Raw genomic sequence first — 20,610 nt, forward strand, 5'->3', positions numbered from 1 at the left:
ATTATTTTGACTCTTATTCGCCCAACACTGAACTAGTAGACACTTGTGCTATAGAAGTACAGGGAACAGACACCGTGTTCAAACCTTCCCAGCCCAGCAACACTCCAGCTAGATGAATGGAAGCTGAAAGATCTTGCTCGGAGCCCTTGATTGTATCAAAGTATTTCAAATCAAAAATTCAAAAATTTCAAATCAAAGCATTGATTGTATCAAAGTTTAGTTCAATGTTCCTCTTTCAAATTTTGACAAATCAGTAATCCATAGTAAGCTAAGGTATCATTCTTTAAGTTCTTGAGACCTCAGCTCTGTGAAGTGGCATACTAGAGTTCCTTACTTTCTATTGTGTGAAAGGTCTCAGTTGAAAAAGAGTTTAAGAATGTAACTATTCGTGGTAAAGAACAAATCAAGAGTGGTTTATATGGTCATTACAAACTTGTTGCCTGAAGCAGTCTCAGACTCAAAAATTAAGGATCGTTCTCTGATCATAATGTAATTAATCTACATTGGAAATCTCCCACTGCTATGTTTTCAGATTGTGCAACCTCACTGACTTGTCTCACTGTATTGCGATCAGTATTGTTAACCCTGTAAAGGCATTTGGTAGTACAGTTAAGTATCTCTGTTTTCCTGGTTCCCTGGAGTTTTAGTTCATTAGCGTTCTGCTACTCATTGTATTTAAATTGCAATCAAATCACTTCAGTCTTCTGACTTATTTCTTGTATGAGTGTACAGTAATCCATCACTCCTATATGCATAATTCTGATGTTCACGTTCTTCTTTTTTCCTTTCACTGAGTTTCAAGTATGTCACTATGTCCATATCCTCACTTACGGATACCACACGTCTGCCTTTTAGTTAAAACCCTGACGTGTTTCCTATTGTTTTACCAATGTCCTCCTTCTTCCTGTTCTTTTGTAGGAGAGCTGGAATACATCACTGCAGGTGTGCGGATATGTTCAACACCTGTCTTATTTCCCTGCTCTTCTGTTGGGAAGAATGGGAAAAGTTTATAAAAATGGCTGCACTTGATTGAAGTCATGACCAATCTCTTAAGAATGCTTAATGTAAAATCATGGTTTGTCTAATCACTTTTCATTTCATTTTAATCCTAGAACTTCTCAGTCCTCTTGGAAAGCACAAAAACAAGAAACTGCTTTTTAAATGTCTCTCAGACAGCTGACATGTTCCAGGGAAAAGCTGCTGATTCTGCAAAATTCAGATGTCTGCATTCTCTGGGGTTTTAAATAAGCATAAAATGTAAATTGTTTAAAATTTTGCCTTCAAAAATGAATATTGAAAAGACAGATGACAAAGCAAAGAATGGCTTGAAGTCTTTACTTATAAAGGATGAAAATGGAAACAGCTACACATGTGACAAAGCTACGCTTCCCTCAAAGAATTGTGCTGCTAAGTTACATGGTGATTCAACTGACCAAAATATAGTGACTGAGCATAAAGGTGATGCTGTTCTTGAAGATAAGAATGACTTTGGAAATATTCTTTTAAAACAACGGCGTATTGAAGATTTTCATCTGCCAAGGGTGCCTGGTAAACATGACTGCCAAGGTGGACTTCTCTTGGGAGATAAAGATACTGAATGCAAGTCTTCTCTGACTGAGCAGACCAGTGTATATCCTTTGAATTGTGACTTGAAAGAAACGACAAACTTCCTGAAAGGTAATGTGATTATGGCAAAAATGCAAGCTCAGAGTATTGAACAATCGATGCCTTACAGTCAGACTGAATCAGACTGTGTATTATCTCATGTTGGTTCGGAGCAGTGCACACAGTCCATGATAGAAAACCAGGTGCACTACCACCAGAACATACTCAATGTTACTACCATTATAAGTGAAACAGTGGGAACTGACCAAAATGATGTGTGCCTGGGAGAAATGGTAATCCCTTCTGATGAAGGGGATACAAAAGAGAAATTGGTTGCAATCAGCTCAGAAAAAAAAACAAATTTCTCTTTTACAGTAGTGGCTTCAGGAAGCCTAGAGGCCTCTCCTGATGTTGATGTATATTCTCCTGCCTCTGCAGGTGTTAAACTAGATATAGGAAGCAGTAGTAACATTGACAGAGAACAATTGGAAACAGCAGCACAGTCTGGAAAACAAGCTACTGGATGTATTAATCCTCACGCGCAAGCTGAATTATCACCATACATCTTCACGTATGAAGATCCACAAGTAAAGGTCTTGCAGAGTACAGTTGACTGCGGTGAAACCAGGAATTCCATTGCTCAAACATGCATAGATAGTCCTGGAAATAACACGTACCTTCTACCAGTAGAAGACGTGGAAGAACAAGTATCAGAGAAAACCAGTGAACCCTTAACCAAAGAACAGAGCATCCTTGGAAATGCTGCTTTTCAGTATAAGCACAACACACCCTTTGTGTCTGAAGTGCAACCTTGTAGTGTACCTAAACTAAAGAGAACAGTTAAACCAGAACTGAAATGTGAAGCAACTTTTTTGGTCTTCAGTCCTGTGGCTGGTGAAAGCAATACTGCTCTATTTACTTCAACTCCTAAAGAGCGAACAAAACCCACAACTTTTCCTATTCCAGCTGTGGCAGAACTTGGAGACAAGTCATCCAAACTGAGACCAAATGAGATGCTTGTAGGAGAGCATAACCGAAGGCCTTCGCTTAAAAGTAGTTCAGGTCAAATCACGGGAAGAACAGGCAGATCATCTATTGTGTCATCAGTAACCAAATCAAGGAAATGCGAGATTGTTAGTTTTCCCAAACCTAATTTCAAAAATGTGAAGCCAAAGGTTATGTCCAGGCCTGTACTACAGTCAAGAGAGTGTGATCCCTTAAAACAGTCGCCTCAGTCACCAAAAAAATCAACCACCTCCTCACCCTCACTAGTTGCTTCCCCAAGGCAACTGTCCCCTTCTGTGAAAGCGCTGAAAAAGAAAATAGATTTAGCTAAAGATATGAAAGTGGAACTGCCTGTGAATAAGCCCCATAAGTTGCAACTTAAGAAACACCTCTTTGCTAGCCAAGTTGTGCACGCCACAACACATCCAAGAACCGCTTCCCACAGGACTTCAAAGCCACCTGTGTTGAAGCAGAATCTGAAAGACACTGACGGAGTGAATGCTACCAATTCAGCGTGTTCGTTGGCTTCTGCTGTACCTTCAACGTGTGGAGAAGACTCAAAAGAGATGCTGAATGATGAAATGGAAACTTCAGAATCCTTACTGCAGCCCTGTGCTCAAAATGTCTATCCAAACGAAGGTGAAAAAGAGCAAAACTGCAACATGGGAATTCTGGAAGTGCCGTTGTTACAAGATGTAGCAAATGAAACGTTTGTCCTGCATTCAGTTCTGGCGGTAAGCTTTTTTCCTTTGCTTATTAATTGTTTTGTATACTTGAAGAAAGAGGGTTCTATATGGCACAGTGATGGAAACTTTGAAATGGGTTTTGTGTCTACACAAATAGTTGTAACATTGATTTCTGGGGTTTAGTCTCTTCCTACTAAAAGGAGAAAGAAGTAAAAAATTTTGTAAACTGGTTGAACTTCTGAGTAAGCAATTAGTACTTGACCTCAAGTGCTTTTTAGTGTTGTCCACCTTCATCTTATTCCATGGTACAGATGTTTTTGTAAAGTTTTATTAGTTCAATACAGTCAGTATTCTATTATTCTAATAAAGAGCACGTGCATATTCATGCAGTCTAATTAGTAAAACTGTGTATTGCCGCTTGTTAAAGTTTTGCTGTAGGGAGCCTGCTTTGGCATGGGGGTTGGACATGAAGATCTCTAACAGTCCCTTCCAACCACTACAATTCTGTGCTTCTGTGATTTTTAGAATTGTGACTTTAATGTGCACATTATCATTACAATTTTAGTGATATTGTAATTTTGAGCATTTTAAGTTTATCTTAATTGAAAACATAAGTTTACCTTTATCTTTTTTCTTTCAAAACATAATTCAGTTCTAAAACATACTCATTATTATTATTATTATTATTTTTTTGCATAGAAATGTTAAACAGATCTTAATAAGTAATGCAAAATTCTCAGACCAACAATTTGGTGAAACGTTTTTAACTTGTTGATTCAGCTATCTACATTTGAATAGTTTGGGAGTTCATTTATTTGAAGTAAAAATGGAAATCACTAGAATAGTTAAGAGTAGCTGGGAATTATGCTTTATGCAGAAGACACATACCTTTTTCCGGGACAGTAAGCCAATTGGAAGGTGCAAACTTCCTGGCTGGAAGGTATAAATGCATGATGGATTGGAAAATAGCATTGGACTAGTCAGCTGCCTGTCAGGAGAAACATGATGCTTTCACGTACTCTGAAAGAGGTTTACAGAGGAGGAACAATGGGAAAGAAGGAGAGAGCTTCGGGGCTTAGTTGGGAAAATCTCTGTTTACTCAATGAAATGGAGGCAGTGTACTGATTAATGAAACCTGGAGTTGTCTGAATTTTTGTTGGTCATTACTGCTTTGCTAGGAAAGAGAGCTTTACTAAAATTCAGTATAAGGAGGAATGTCCAGTAGGTAGAATGGAAGCAGCTGTCCATTTCTGAAGCATTACAGAAGAAATTAATAACATGAAAGTAAAGACTTTCTTTTCTAGTTTTGGAGTTTTTTAAAGTTTGTATTGTACATTACCCACTGCTTTCAGAACCACAGATTGAAAAGAATGCTTTCAATTCATCCAGTTCAGAGATGGAAGCCTTTGCAGTACTAATTATTCTGTTGAGACCCAGTAACTCCATAGACCAAATAATCTAAAATGCTCAGTAATCAACTAGAATTAAACTTTGTACGCTGCCTTCTGTAAGATGCGGATTAATTTCTGAAAATGGAGATTGTAATTAAAAGTGGAAAGTGCATAATATGTCCAAGTTGTTGCTTATTGCATTGAGTCACAAAAAACTCCAGGAACATTTGTATGTGCTCATAGGCTTACACCTGTAGGCATAGTTTTTTGACGTGAATAGTCATGAACAAGTGCATTTATGAAGTAGAATTCTGTGAAAAAGATGAAGCACTATCTATGACTCAGTTATATTAAACTTTCTCAGGTACATTCTTAAATTTGTGAATGTGGAAAGGTTTACTTGTTTCTCTGCCATAACTTAAGACCTGGGCAGAGAAACCGATGATGGTGGCTGTTACGTTTCGGGTAGTACACAACAACTAACATCTTGGTTCATTCACTTAGCAGTTGCTTTGTTTAAAGATTAAAAAAAGGAATCTTGGGCACAGTCATATTTAAACAGCTCAATTAAAGCACGGGGGGACGAGGAAAGAAGGAACTCTGACATAAAGTGACCTCTATAATCTCTGTCATTGTTAGCGACTGTTTTTAAACTTCTAGTTTTGTGTTGCTGAAAGCCATTTAAGAGGGGGTTCTTGAAGCTGTGAACTGCAGGTGACTGACTGCATCTTTGGAGGACCCTGTGACAGCAAACACCTAATTGTGTCACTTACCTGTATGCTCTGTATTTCATTACAGATGCCAGGAAGGATATTCCTCAATGTCTCACAGTCTTGATGTATTGTTTTTTTACCATCTGTTTTAAAGCAGATGCCTTCTGTGAAAGGTGAGAATGCACAGGAGAAAAATACACCAAAGAAAAGCCCAGTCACTCTACGAAATGCATCAGTGTCCAAGGCTAAAATGGAGCCACCTGTGCTTCCTTTGAGGAGGGGAAGTGAAAATAAAAATACCTGCACAATCACAGCACCTTCTCAAAGAGGAACTGTTCTATCGTCAGGCTCTGGTAAGATGAATTTTGATTGGGATGCTACCACATAAAGTTTCTTTAAGTTAAGATACTGCATTTAACATACTTTCAAACGGAACTTAATTGGTGGTACGGAGTTGTATTTTTGATAGTAAATGTGAATTAATCAGAGTTGTTAATACAGGGCTTTAGGTGGGTTTTATCTAATCATCTTAAAATCTCATCTTGTAAAGAAGGTGGTTAGGAGGGAAAATGGTATCTAAACAGTACTTGTAGTTTGGTTATATGAAAGAAGTTTGTGGAGATAAAGCTGAAGTATTTCAAAAGGTGTGTAACTGAAAAGGAGAAAATGCAGAGCTCTACTACAAAGCGTTTACAATAAGCTGCTGCATAGCACTCCAAAGGGAGTGCATATTTATTTCAGTATGTACCATATTTTCTAAACCTAATTTTGATACAGCTCTGAAGTTTCTAGGAAGGATAAAACAGAATTAGAGACTGCTGCTTCAGCTGCTAATTAAACTCAGACTGGCTTACACTGAGAGGAAAAAAAGGATCTCAAATGTAGACTATAGGCTGTTGTTCAAATCTGGTGTGTGCAAACTACATTCTGTAGTTGTATGGTAGAGATTCAGAAATACTCTTGTAAATTGTGCTTTTATTTTTAAACAAAATATGGAAGCATATCTAATTATGAAGGCAGCATAGCTATAAATGACTACACTAGGAAAAAAAATGACTGCACTGTAGCTTGAAAAGTGTGCTTAGTTAAGGACATCCAGTAAAATGGTGTTTTTATTTTTTACCCACCTAATCCAAAGTTATACAACAGTCCAAAATACTTATTTATATAAGAGTGAATTGTGATTAAAATCTGTATCTATCGTTCTTTATGGGATGAGTCTCTGAAAAACAGTGGGTTTACTCTGTTCTCCGATTTAAGCCTTGCTAATATGGATGATTTGCTCAGTGAGATAAGTATCTGTAAGCCACCAATTTCTTGGAATATTTTTACACATTCTTAGAATCTCAATTTAGAGTTTTACTATCTGTATTTAAAGGAACAGAGATTTAGGTGTATTTTTATTCCTTATGTGATTACCCAGTCCGCTTTATGAAACTATCACTAGAAATACATGAAAGCATGGCTGGTTATGAGGTACAGCTTCTACTTCTGACAGTACATCTGGTTTATTTTTTTTAATGGAGGGACAGTAGTTTGCTGTTGGAATGAAAGCCCTTTTCCCCACAGATTTCTTTAGCTGTCACTCCATAACTCATTGTATGTTAGAATTGCAGAAGTCAGAGCACCTTTTGAATTTTTTGTGTTGGTAACTGTCTGCTTAAGATGAAATCATAAAACATCACCACAACACTTCAAACCTTTGCATTATGATCAGATGATACAAGAGTTTCATTGCTACTCCTGGGGAGAATTATCCTTATCCCCTCCCTTTACCAATGCCCGCAGTTCATAGTACATCTCACCCTTTATTTTGCTTGTGCTACGAAGTAGGATTTGATACATTAAACTTCATCAGGATAACTTGCTCTATCCCTTGCCAAGGAAATTCTTAGATGTGTTTCCTTGCTACCTGGTAAACACAGGGGGCAAAGCAGATGATGAGAGCACTGGTAGGGGAAATAAGGATGAGGAGAAGTAGGAGCAGCTTGGTTTTACTATAAAGCCTCATTGTTTCATCAAGCCATACCTTTCAGGTATGCCTGTCCACAGATGCTTATCACGTCTGTTTTTAAAGTTTTTGAGATTAAATTGTACATACATTTACTGTGACCAAGAGGCAGCTTGTGAATGAAACAATTCCCCATTAGTGAAGCTGAAGTCTTAGCATAGGGAATAACTATTTCTTTCAGTTTAAGTAATTTGAACAATTCAATATTAAACATGTACTTCAGTATGGTTCCAGCAGCACAGATAACTAACTTGCTCAGTAGCTGTAGTTGTTTCCTGTTAGGATTTCCTAGGTTGTAGTCAGGCTAGCTAAATCCAGAATGGAAAGGACTTCTGGAGGTCATGTAATCCAGCCTGCATTGTCTGTAACTGGGTCAGCACTGAATTCAGGCTCTGTCTAGTGCTTGTCAAGGTGAGTCTTTACTGCCCAAATCCTAACAACCTGGTTGAGCTAACTCTTAACCAGTTTTTGGGTATACTTGGGTAGTAGGGCAGGAAGGCATGATGGTTTAGCTATGTCATCTCACATATATGCTAGGGGAGGCAAGCATTCCACCTGTCCAAAATGTATTTACCTGTTCTCAGAGTAATAAAGAACTCATGAGCAATAGATTGCATCATTGTCATTTTGATAAGTAAAAAGAAAATTCCTCTGCACCCAAGAAATAAAAGAAAAAATGCCAATTAGATCATAACTTCACAGGAGTTGAAATCCTCTTTTTTGATGTGTTTTGTTTTGTTTTTTTTACTATTAAATAAAATTTACTTTTTGGAGGTAGCACACTCCACCAATAGGAAGTGTGTGTTCTAAGGATATTCCTTGATCATTCTCCAAATAGGAGACAGCAGAGAGTTTACAGAAGGAGGAGAAGAAAACTCATATTTTAAGCATTAAATACTTTGAGGTTACTTGAAGAGCTCATTGAACTAGATATAATACTTTCCTTCCCCCCCCTCCCTCTCCCCCCCCCCAAAAAAAAAAAAATGTTCTTCTTTTCACCAAGACTCCATTTCTGCAACAGTGGTGACTTGAAAATGTAGAAATTGAGTCACAGATGTTAGTTAGATCCCTTCTTTCCTCTGTAAGAGAGAATGAATTATAATTTCATGCTTGTTTGTGGACAAAAATTGTAATTCCCTGTAGATAACTTTTTCACAGTGGAGTGTGAAGACGTGTGTGGTACTGGATGACAGACAGGCATCATGCCCTTTGATATCTGATTTTTCTATTGGTAAAAATACCTATCAGAATTTCAGACAGAATCATGTGTTTGAGTCTCTTGATCCTTACTGGAAGGTGTGTGTAATTCTGGAACCTTAGTTCAGGATTTTGAATCAGGCCAGAAATGAAAGCAACTATTGTTTTTAATCCCAGCTAATATGTGCAGCCTTCTAATTGGGCATACAGAAACACAATGGAATACTAATATCCTGCTAATAGTTGAAGTAGTATGGTTTGGAAAGACTCTGACCTTCTTTTGACTTGAAGGGCTATGTGAGGGGAAATGAAGAGGCCAAGGAGCTTTGATGGTTCTATAGAATGTGATTCTGTGAATACTGCTCCAAATTCTTCTACTGTCAGCCTGTATCAGGAAATGCATGTGGAGCACTATGACAGTCTGAACCTCAGGAAACTGTTTTGGTTTTGAATAGTATAAAATAGGAATACAAGAGATTTATTTTAGATATAAAATATAAATGCCTTTTTTTCTTTTTCCTTGTACTACTGACTACAGACTATCAATAAGTTTGTAAAGGAGCAGAGCTTTAACTGCACTTATAACTTCTGATATGCTACTACTTCACCTAACTTCTGCTTTAGCTGAAAGCTATAGTTTAATTTTGTTTTTTTCTGTTGCATGAAACTTAATGTTGTTGTGGATTTCTTAGCAATAAGAGCTAAGTCATATATTCTGCATAATAGGCACCATTTGAGGATGTTTAAAATATTTTTCTACTGTTTACTGTTGAAGACTTCCAGAAATTAATGAAAGCCATGTGAAATGAGCTTTGGATTCAAAATGTCTTTTGCCTCTTTCTAAAGTGTAGTTCATCGTCTGACAGTTATTTCTGATGATTTAGGTACCTTTTTTTGTTTTTTGCGTAATTCGTGTCACTAACATCTGATCTATTATCTTGATATTTAGTTGCTTCTGTGTGATTTTAAGCTGGTGGTACTCCCTCTTCCTCTCTTGCTAGTATTTTCATGGCACTTAACTAGAGTAGTGAAAGCTTGGTGTAAGGGAAGTTCAATTGTTTGAATTCTATTTTACCTTGAGGATCTTGGATAAATGAGCCCTTTTTTTTGTTGATCATCCTGAAGCACTTCTCCAGTGTGCTGCAACTGACTGAACTGGGGTGTGGGAGTAATTCTTTCTATTCTGTAGCAAATACACTTAAGTTGCATTAAACCACAGAAGATTTCAGTGATACTCTAAAATACTGATTTTGTTTGTTCATAATTACTAAATTCCTTCTGTTCATTTTTTTTGGCTCAGTCTTGCACTTAAAGGTGTATTCCAGAGAAGGTTCTGAAGTTAAAGCAGATTAAGACTGTTTATCATTGGGTATTGTAGCTATTTATTTCACAAAGAAACTCTTTGCAGATAGAAAATTGAAACCAAATGGTTCCAATGGATTTTCATGCAGCTTGGAAATATATATATATACTTGATAATTCTGGATTTTTTGGTATAGCCTTTCACAAAACTACTGAAGCAGAACCAAAACAACTTAGTTGCAGTAAGCATTCCCACAGTCTTAAGTTTCTGACTTGAAACTGACACTCAATGTTGACATTGAACCAGAAGATCAACCAAACATAGTAACTGCAAATCACTTTTCAGCTTTTATCATCCCTCCTATCTACCATCTGACTCTCCAAAGTTGCACTGATGTGCTGCCAAGAGGAAACAAAATATTTCAGAAAGCAAACACAACTTCCAGATTCTCTGGCCTGAAACTCCCAGGTCTTTATCAAAAAGCTGGACTGGGGAGGTAACCTGTAAAGATATCCATGTACTTTCTCATGAACAAATATGAAATGCACCAGAAAGTCTGCAAATAGAATTTAAAATTTAATTTCAGCCACTCTTTTTATGTGCTTTTCCCTCTCCTAAAGAGTCAGCCTCTTTTATGGATCTTTGAAGCAGGTTAGTCTAACTTGTTCAAGGTCATAATTTGTCCTTATACTCATGAGTCCATTATAATTGGTCCCTTCTCTCTTTAATACATGTGCAGTGCTTCATTAAACTAATTAAAGTCTATGTTAAATGAACTTAAAACTCTCATATCTCTCTTTGGAATTGTGGGAATGAGGAAATTAATACGTGGATTTCTGTGGGGGTAGATGTGTCCGTAGTATGACATGGGGCGTGCTTCAGTCTGAACTCAGTGTTATCCAGCCAGAACCCCCTAAGAAGAGGGGAGCTTGGAGAATGCTTCTTGCTGAAAGGACTCTCCTGCCAGGTGTCCATAGAAAGAAACTCAAGTTTGCCTCAAGTATGTTCATAAATGATGTGACTTGCCTTGTGATTTTGATCAGCTGAGCAGGTGACTGCTCTAAGCTGTTCTGCTTGTTCTTTTTCTTTGAGCTTGTTTTTCTACAGGCTGTACCTGGGCAAGGAGATGCCTGGTCTTCAAGAGAAATGTTGTCTATTAATGACATAGAGATGCGATCATTTGGGTCCAGAAGCGCTGATTCACATTTTGAAGCCAGAAAGGAGCCGTAAAATGGCCTAACATGAATTAAACACAATGAATTTGCTTTTAGTTTTGAAAGCATACACTAGTGGAAAATATTGCTATAATTTTTACCTGTTTTCTTTTGTTACATTTCCTTAACATGGAGCAGTCTTACCATGCAGTAGTTATTAATGTTTTCTAAACATGATGTATGTATGGCTCAGCATTTAAAAAATAAATAAAATTTGTATTAGTTTTATAAGTCAGATGTGTTATGAGAAATGAGTAGAACCTGCAAGTTATTTTAACTGTGTAATAAGGGATCTTATTACAAGCAGGTTGATAGATTTATCTCTGGCTTGATATTCTTAATGGTTGTGTTTTGGTTTTTTTGGAGATAGAGGAAGCAATAGAGGAGGTAGTGGTGGCAGCCAGGTTTGAGTGTAAACTTAGATGGTATTTATTCCAAAGACTATAGTATTTTCAGTATGATGTTGAACACATTATGTGTCCGTTAACTTCCAGCTTCTTTCTGATGCCATCAGTGCCATACCTAGGGACTTAAGTTTCCATAGAAGTTCTCAGACTTTTTAGATGTAACTTGTTACTAGCTGTATTGGGGTTTCAGTTAGGTATACCTGAAGCAAGAAGCATGGACACACCTGAAGAGCCTGATACTGCTAGTTCACGTGTGAATGCTGTCAGAAATGTGTATATAAGTATGTTCTCTTCTAGGAGTGATGTGCCCGCCACTTCCCTGCAGGGGAATTTCTTTGTACCTAGTCATTTACTTGCCAGGACATGCTGAGATATCTTCAGATAATTCTTCACCTTTACTGGTTAGTTTTGAATTCTCCTTGGTTGGTACAGGAGGAGAGACACAGAAGTCCTTGTTTTACTGAACAAAATATAAGTATCATATTTTGCTGCAGTGTGGTTTCTTTTCATGCAAAGCATGAAGTACTTACTTCCTACATAATAAAGAAAACTGAAAATCTGTAGTGTTAACGTGGATATAAAAGGTGTAAACTGTCAACAGATACTTAGTGTGCAACATGAAAGGGGCCTGTGATCCAGAGAGCTAGAAAATGGTGACAAATGTAATTGGGTGTAGTTGGTGGTTTTCTTTTGCCTCAGCTTTCTTCATATTATATTACTGTGACTCTTCCCTGTGCCCACTAGTACTAAACAGATGAAATTTTCTGATAGCTGTTTTAAGGCTACTAGTTGGGACTTCTTACTTAAAACAGGATGCAAACAGTGTATGTCAGTCTCTTGGCACTGCTGGAATAGGCAAGCCTTACCACCTTAACACTTGGGAAATGGCATAAAATGGGCTGCTGTTTGGGGACTGGGTTTGCCTTTGGTTGTAGGACATAACCAGGCAACCACAGGGATGTGGTTATTCTTGGGTCTGCTCCAGTTCAGTCTACAAAAGTGAAACATAAAATTGAAGCAGATAGCTGGATGGCAAACAGTACTGAAATCGTAAAGTGGTTGGTTGTGTCAGCAGTTAACAACAACAAAATGCATTATAACACTGATTGCCTTTCCAGTTTTACTCTGAGAATGTTGGACTGCAAAGGGAGGAAAATGTGAATCTCTACCCAGATTATTGCTAGCAGTCCTGTTGCGTTTGGGGCACAGAAGTGCTGTTGGTTCATTAATATCTGTGCCAGTGATCATAGGTGAATAGAATAATGTTGTGGGAACCTATATCAGATAGAGAATTATATCTGGCTTACTATCTAAACTGTTCTGTGATCAGTTGTTGCCCCCTAAACAAATAAATCTCTTTAATGTAAATATCTGAAGACTCATCAGTAATCTCACATTTGCTGTCTTAGCCTGTGTTTATGTTCAGCAGCTACAATAGTACTAGAAAGACAACTGACACCTTTTTTTTTTGGCAGTTTTGATAGTAGTTTGAGGCTTTCAAAGGGAGAGACAGTACTTCAAACACTTCTTATTTCTCAGAGGAACTCTGACTTGTGTATAATGTAGCACAGCTTATATTGCGGAATGGCTGATGAAGTTTGTAGCCACTAGAAATTTATTAGTACTTTTGCTACTGTGCAGCATTCAAAGCAACAACCAAATGCACTCTTAGATCTCTGGAAAGAGTAGTGTGCTGGAAACACTAGCAAAGCTGAGCTTGTCTTTGCATGACTGACTTAGTCCTTTCAGTAGAACCGAAGTGTTCTTTTGAACATTTTGGTCTCCTTGCTTTACAAAAAACCTTGTCCTGTAGACTTAGACTTGGCTTTTTTGCTGAGCATAAAATTATTTTTTCAAGTAGAAACACTTAGTACCCTCTGGAACTTAACACTTACAGAAGAAAAGTCAGAAAGGAATAAGACAGAATTCTAAAATTGGATGTGTTCAGGAAATGTGATGATGAAAGCCCCAAACCAGCTACTGTTGCATTAAAAAACAAAAGCAACAACAACGAGGATTTTCCAAAGACCTGTTGTGCATTTAAGTCTGCCCTGAGTTTCTGTCTAGGAAAGGCTTCTGACCTTTAATTTCCAAGCACTGTATAGCTTTGCTTGCTCTGTGCTCAGTTCTAGATGTGGAATGTGTTGATAGGGTTTGAAACTTTAGATTCTGAATCTTAAAACTGATGAATGTGTTTAACCTTAAAATCTGCCTGTCAGTGCTGTTTCAAGTTAGCCACTACTGGCATGCGCTTATTTTTCTAATGGGAGTTTTTCGGGCTCCAGCCTTAATTTGTTCTGAACAATAACCTACCTATGCAGGATTCATGTGAGGAGGTGCTTATTTAAGTGAGGACATGAAATCAGAACTACTTGAGAAATGCCCCATGTCCCTTGCCTATTTCCATACCAATACTAGAGATACATTAATGTACTTGCTGCAACATAGTTGTTACATAGAGATTTTTATTTTTTTTCTTTTTTCTGAAGAGCTGCCAGCTTTTTACTTCACTGTAGAGGAATGTGATATTTCTACTTCAATGACTAGATTAAATAACTGATGAAAGCCAGCTACTTTGATGCTATTGCTTGTTGTCATTACAATAATAGATCACTAACTATCCGGCCTGTGTTGCACGTTTTCAGTACTTTTGTTTGTATACCATATATTCCCGTCTCCATCTTTAAAACCTTTTCCTTTAATTCTGGTTAAGGAATGGTATTTTTTAAAGTACTTTGTAAAATCGTTGTATTGCTTGAAATAACACCAGGAGTTACTGCACAATGATCTTGGCATGACTAAAATTCTTCAAGGAGGGCTCTTGAAAAATATTACTTGTACGTTGTAATTATTTTAACGGGAGCCTTAGAGGGAAAGCACCAAGCAGCAGAACTAAGAACAAAGCAAAAATTATCTGTTTTACTCTGTTCTGAAACTTGATGTTGTGGAGCCGACTGTAAGAGCTTTTCTTCACTGCTGATTTTGTAAACTGCTTCATTCCAGTTTCAGTGAAGAAACCAAGCTGGCTGGAAATTACATATGTGTATTTTCATGTGCTTGCCTCTGTTCGTCTTGAGTGAAAATGACTGAAGAAAACAGGATTTCTTTCCTGTATCTTTGAAGTGGATGAACTTGGAACCTGGCACAATAGCAGACAACAGAATGTAGCTTATCAGCAATATTTGTTCCAAAATCTGCCTTTTGAAATGTAAACCTTTAACATATGATGTCATGCAAACTTAACCTGCAGTGTTTGTACAGCAGCCTTTTGCTTCGTTTTAGGATATGTGGTAATTAGGAGGGATTGGTTGCGCAGTTTAATTTTTACCTTGTTTTACTGAGAGGCCATTTAGAAAAGGGATTTTTGTTTGGCATGGATTAATTAGTTTTCTGGTACGCTGATCCATTAATGTTTACTTGAAAAGCTTCAGAAAGTTAGTTTAGAACTGATTTGTTCTGTGAAATCCAGAATCAGTGCTGATTATTCATTTGTCTGTTTTATCAGACAGGTGAGTTTAGAGGTTTTTGCCTGGAGTGCCTGTCTGAAGTGACTTCTGTGAGTGAACCGCTTATGGTTCACAGTGTTCTCATAGCACAAAGTAGGATGGATGCTCTTTGATGAATTGGATGTATCCAGATGTCCTTTGCAATAAAATGATAGGAATTCTGGAATATGTCTGGTAATTTTGTTGCTGATTTAATACTAGGCTGGATTAAAACCATACATAGCATCACAGTGCTGCATAGTAGTGCAGTAAAAGTGGAGATCTTAAGGGAGGTCTGACGCTTAAGTATGTTTAATGACTAAGGAAAGCTCATGTGTCATATTCAGTCACTGGTATCAAATCATATCTTAATGCATCTTTAGTATATACTGTAGTCAGGGTTTCTCAGTTATTACTGAACTGATTGAAATTGCAGGAAGTAGCATGCATGTATCTTCCTTTATTCACACTGTTCAGATTTCTGTGTACTTTATAGAGGATTTGAGGTACATTATTTAATCCTATTGCACCACCTACTGTTGAAATGCAAATATGTTTCTGTTGCCTAAGTGTTGATATAATCCTTTAATGTCATGCTTTCTTGGATGTGGTGCAAATTGTTGGTTTCTTGATTATTGGTATTCAGTAAAGGGGATTCTGCTGCAAAACTGATATTGATTAATGTGGAATTATTAGCTGTTTTTCTCATATTTCAACTCTCTTCTGCATAGCTTCAGCATGACAGAAATATAACTATTGGCAAGAATAAAAGGAAGGGCTATTATATTCAAATAGAAAAACTGATCATTCTAAGTAAAATTCGTATATTTTTGAGTAGTATAAGCTTGATCTATGATACTTTGAAAAGGCAATAAAGTCAGGAATGAAGATAATTTGTGTAATTGAAAATACCTAAATCTGTCTTCCATCTTTCTATTTGTTTTGATTTCTCTACAAAAATAATGGAATCTTTTCTGTCATTATTTGGAGACCTTTATTAAGATAGATTCCTTGACATCTGAATTTTAATTCGGAGCTGTAAGCTCACTATGTGCATGACAAGCCTGTGTATACATAACTTTTTCTAGACTGCTGTATTTTTGGTCTAGATACACACTTCTGAGGGATAAACTGAAAGTTAATTAACTAATCTGAAATGTTTTTACTAACAAAGCAACCACATTTTTAGCAGTACGAAAGGAAGCTTCTGTCTGAAGATGGCACACTTCCCATTTCTAAATAGCTTGATTAACCCGGCTATTGGGTATTTATGTTCAGTGAACTCAACTGAGAGCAGCAGTTAATGCAAAAATGTGTTTGCACTAGCTGACCATTGAACTTGGTTCCAAGATGTGCTGCTTAACTAGTTTTGTATAACTAGTCAGTTTTAAGGTTTTTATGTGAAAAGTGCACAGTTTGTTACTTTTGTCTTGCTTGTCCTCGAAAGCAGATTATCTTATATAGTGTTCTATAAAACTGGGGAAAAAAAACAGTATGTGTTTGGGAGTGGGAAGAAATGAAAGAATCTGTCTTAGGTCATCTAGAGGCAAAGGTAATATTTTCACGGGATTGCCAGAACAGGTAACCATAAAATACAGAGGTAGTGGAATGCAAATAGTAAGCTTTTATGTGCATGCAGATGTCTTTCTTTAAGGCCAGTCTTATAAAGACCGGCTCTTGACTTAAGTCTCAGATCAGTATGATGGTAAAATGGGGGTTTTGGGGTACTTGGAACTGTTCTGCTGTATTTGTGTCAAGGAAGGAGCTTTAAAAACTAAATATGTTTATTTACCATGTAAATGTGAGATAATTGCCTTTTTATATATATTTCTAATACATGTAAATCTTTCTGCTTGTAGGTATATATGTAGAAGAATGCTTAAGTTTTTTCTCTAATTTTGTTCTTTTCACTTTCCACCTCCCTTTATTCTTCCCTCTGTGATTTGACAGGTTCAGGATCTTCACTGAGAGAGAAGTATTCTTCTGTGAAAAACTCTCCAACTTCCCAGGCTAACTCTGGTAAACTGCTCACCAAATCCAAAGTGCCTGTCAAAAGATCAGTGCTGGAGAGAACACCTAGTATCTCATCACTCAGCAGCACTCAGAGTGAGAGAAGTCTTTACAGTAGTAATTGTAAGTAATTTAAACTGATATCTGGCAACATCTGTTTAGAAAAGTCCCCTTGAAAGGAATCCTACATGAATTCTCATCTTCTTATTTCTTATTTACTTATCTCATTCTTATTATCTTACTCTTTTTGCCTCTTGGCTAAAGACATTCCTTCTGCAAACATACCATTTGAAGGAACTTTGAGCTTTGGATTTTGATTTCTTGAATACAAATTTGAGTACAGCTCCTCTTTTGTCATGAAACATGATGAAAACAATGAGTGTTCTTGAGTAGAAATTGATAAGTTTAATAAGGAATGTTTCACCTCTGAATTTCTTACCATAATATTTGAAATAGCATGTTATTTTCTTTTTTTCCTTATACTGAACACTTGTGTTGAAACTAGATCATGTCAGCTTTTAGATTTCTAGGACAAAATGTGAAGATGAGATCATGAGCAGATAGGCAAAACTGCTTTAAGTAGGGGCAGTGTTGAATGTAATTTATCATTTCTATTATAACTGTAAGCATTGATGCATGGCCTGAAGCAAGTACATCCTGGTCAAAAGTGAGGAGAAAAATGGCAGAATTAGCTTAAATTTGGAGCTCTACCCAGGATTTGTACCAGTTGTGGTGGTTATGGGGGTAAAAATGTGAAGAAATTAACACCCAGCTAACTCTGTCAGATGTATGGGTGTTTCCAGCTATGCATATTCAAATGAGTACATTCAAATGTGGTTCTACAATTGCGTTGTTTATTTCATCTGCGAGACTGCTAGGCAAGGGCATTTGCTTTGTGCCAGCCTTCTTTTGAAATCTACCTTCGATGGACTGGAAAAGAAAAAAGCCAAACAAAAAAACCAACAACAAACTACTGTGCTTTAACATACAACTTCGCTTTATGTATGCGCATGCATGCATGCATATATATTAACTGAATGTTCCCTTGTTCTTTCTTATTTCCTGTAGTGTCTTCATTAAAAATGAAAAGCTAGCCTATTCCTCAAAGGAATAAGTGTATGTGTAATAAAATATGCACTCTGTGTTTCTCTGTAATCAGGCCGGTTCTGTTGCCCTGACAGCCATGTTGACTTTTGCTGTTCAGTTTTAGAACTGTATCTGGAATTCCCAAGCAGCTTTGTCCTCTCTTCCTTTTACTCTTTGTGTAACAAAGGAGAGGGTCATTGCATCATAACAAAGAAATGTATGCAGATTAAGTATCCAAACCCATGACTCCTTATTTAGAGTGATTTGCTAGCTGCTTTAATCTGTTTTGTCCACTGCCTCGAAGCTTACAGTTTTTTCCACTCCGATTCACAAAGAGCAAGCAAGAGGAATATGAGAGGTTGAACATGGCTGCAGTCTGGCTTTGACTTCAAGCTTGTTCTGATCCTTTTTAAATGACTATACCAGGAGGACTCCGCAGTTGCACAGAAACTAATTTTTCTTCTGATATTTTCATCAATTCTACACTAACACCACCGAGTGATTCAGGAAGCCACTGTGATATTACCTTACTGACTCTGCTGATAGTGGGATCCTACAGCTTTTGTATTATTCCTTTGTTAACCTCGTTTACTGGGAAAAGAAGTAGGTTGTATTTCTTCTTTCTTTTTTAAAGCTTGTAATTTGATTATGGTGAAGGTATGAAATGTTTTGATTTGCTGATTTTTTCAATGAGGTGATTTTTGATTGGTTAAATTGCTGAACTTTGTAAGAATTATTTCAGTCTGATGTTATGTTTTTATGTGTAATGAATTTGGGTTACATATGATTATTTTTTAATATAGTGTAATATATGACTTCAAATTGTAGTGAAAAAGTAAGTTTACTTTTTTCCTCTGTTTTATATTCAGTGCTATTCCTTTCTTCTTCTAGTCTTTCCGTTAGTCTTCTATGCACTAATGTCAGGAAAAAGTCTGCATTTGTAATCCTTCAGTGCTTTTATTAGGTTTGTGTGTCCTGATTAAATCAGGACTGTAAATTTGTGCTGTGAATGTTAGGAAATCTATAATGAACTATCATCATCCTCTCAACTGCATTAAATTTACAAAGACATTTTGCTTGTTTTGTTTAAGGAGCTCATCTGATTAGTGGGGGGAAAAAAACTTACAAAACAATGTATCCCTCCTGCTGTGTCAGCTCAGCCCTTTGTTATGGGATATCGTTGGACTGATCATATTAGCAGCATTACTCTTCTATCTAATGATCATTTGATTTTTATAATTCTTTTCTCTAGTGACTCTTCCTATCTGAGAAATTTGGAAATCATGAAATTTGAAATGAGACTGATATTAAAAACATACTTTGCATGTGCATCAGTTTGAGCATCAGAAACATGAATTTTTAACAAACCTCCACAGTTTCAGCCTAAGCTGAAAATAGTGCGATTGGACGTACTGAAGTATTTACACTCTCAGGTTAAGAGAAAAAACTTGAATTGCATTAAAGTAATTGTGTATATAGGAAATTGTGTTTTAGAGGTAAAAAGTTTGTTCTAGTAATTTACCTTGAGATACATTTCTGTATGGTCAATACTTGAATGAAAAAAGAGCACTTACTGAGTTGTGTTTAAACATTTAGCTCTTGGATTTGATGAGACCATTTTAAAACTCACTGGTATCTCATCAAGACTGCAGCATCTACTTATAGAAAAAGGCAAGCCTGCATTTTTCTTCTGCATGCAATCTGGTTGTCTGACTCCACAGCTTATAATGCAGTGAATGGTACCTTACTGACCCTGCACCAGGAGTGTTCTTATCCCTAAAGTGTTACTTCCATAGTGTGTTTATGAACTATTAGAAAGGAGCACGGCAGTTTATGGGCAGGCAGTAACTGCCTGCAGTGAACTTGGAGCTAAAGTTCTTAATTTAGTCACTCCCAGAAAAAAAAAAAAAAATGGACTGCTTAAGAGCACGTGCTTTATTAGAACAAGTTAACTTAAATCATCTGCTGTTGGACAGGGTCAGATTCTACCAGAATAACTGCAGCATTGTTGTTTTATGCAAGTTGTTTCTCATGTATAAATTTCTGTTGCAGATGTTTAGTTTTTTGTGCTCTCAGAGGAGATCCGTCTCCCTTTATTTTAAAAACAAACAAAAAACAAATAGCTTTTGTCAGGTGAACCTAAAAGGGAAAGAAAAAAGAGTTCTGTTCTTCCTTCCTGTTGTAAATGTTGTACTGATTCCTGGTCAAGAAGCATCTTTCTGAAAGAGTTAACTTTTAGATGAATGATTCTAATGTATTTAAATTAATATGAAAATAATCTTAATGCTGTGTTCGATCTTTTGATGAATAGTATTAGATGCGTGCTTCCTGTTACCTTAAAATCAACCTCATAAAACAATAATCTGAGGCAAACTTGATATTATCTGAATTTCCTTTTATTAATCTCTCTTTTCCCTGCTTCCCCTAATGAGTATTGAAGGAAAAAAAAAAATAAAAAAAAATGCAACAGCATGTCATCTATTCCAGTGATTTAGTT

The 20,610-nt window shown here is 36.7% G+C and overlaps 1 protein-coding gene across 5 annotated transcripts in view; it reads left to right on the plus strand.

Moving 5' to 3' along the window:
* Positions 1-20,610, plus strand: part of MTUS1 (microtubule associated scaffold protein 1) — a 109,027-nt gene that overhangs the window by 25,961 nt on the left and 62,456 nt on the right. For 4 of the 5 annotated variants that reach the window (XM_015862199.1, XM_015862198.2, XM_015862201.1 and 1 more), the window contains 3 exons: positions 1,113-3,344; positions 5,558-5,753; positions 16,968-17,150. In XM_015862199.1, coding sequence (XP_015717685.1) covers positions 1,287-3,344; positions 5,558-5,753; positions 16,968-17,150 — 2,437 coding nt within the window. In that variant the 5' untranslated portion in view covers positions 1,113-1,286. Of the gene's footprint in view, positions 1-1,112; positions 3,345-5,557; positions 5,754-16,967; positions 17,151-18,430; positions 18,717-20,610 lie in introns of those variants that run through there. The other variant, XM_015862203.2, reaches the window with a different exon arrangement.

This window comes from Coturnix japonica, chromosome 4, assembly GCF_001577835.2.
Source record: "Coturnix japonica isolate 7356 chromosome 4, Coturnix japonica 2.1, whole genome shotgun sequence".
NCBI lineage: Eukaryota > Metazoa > Chordata > Aves > Galliformes > Phasianidae > Coturnix > Coturnix japonica.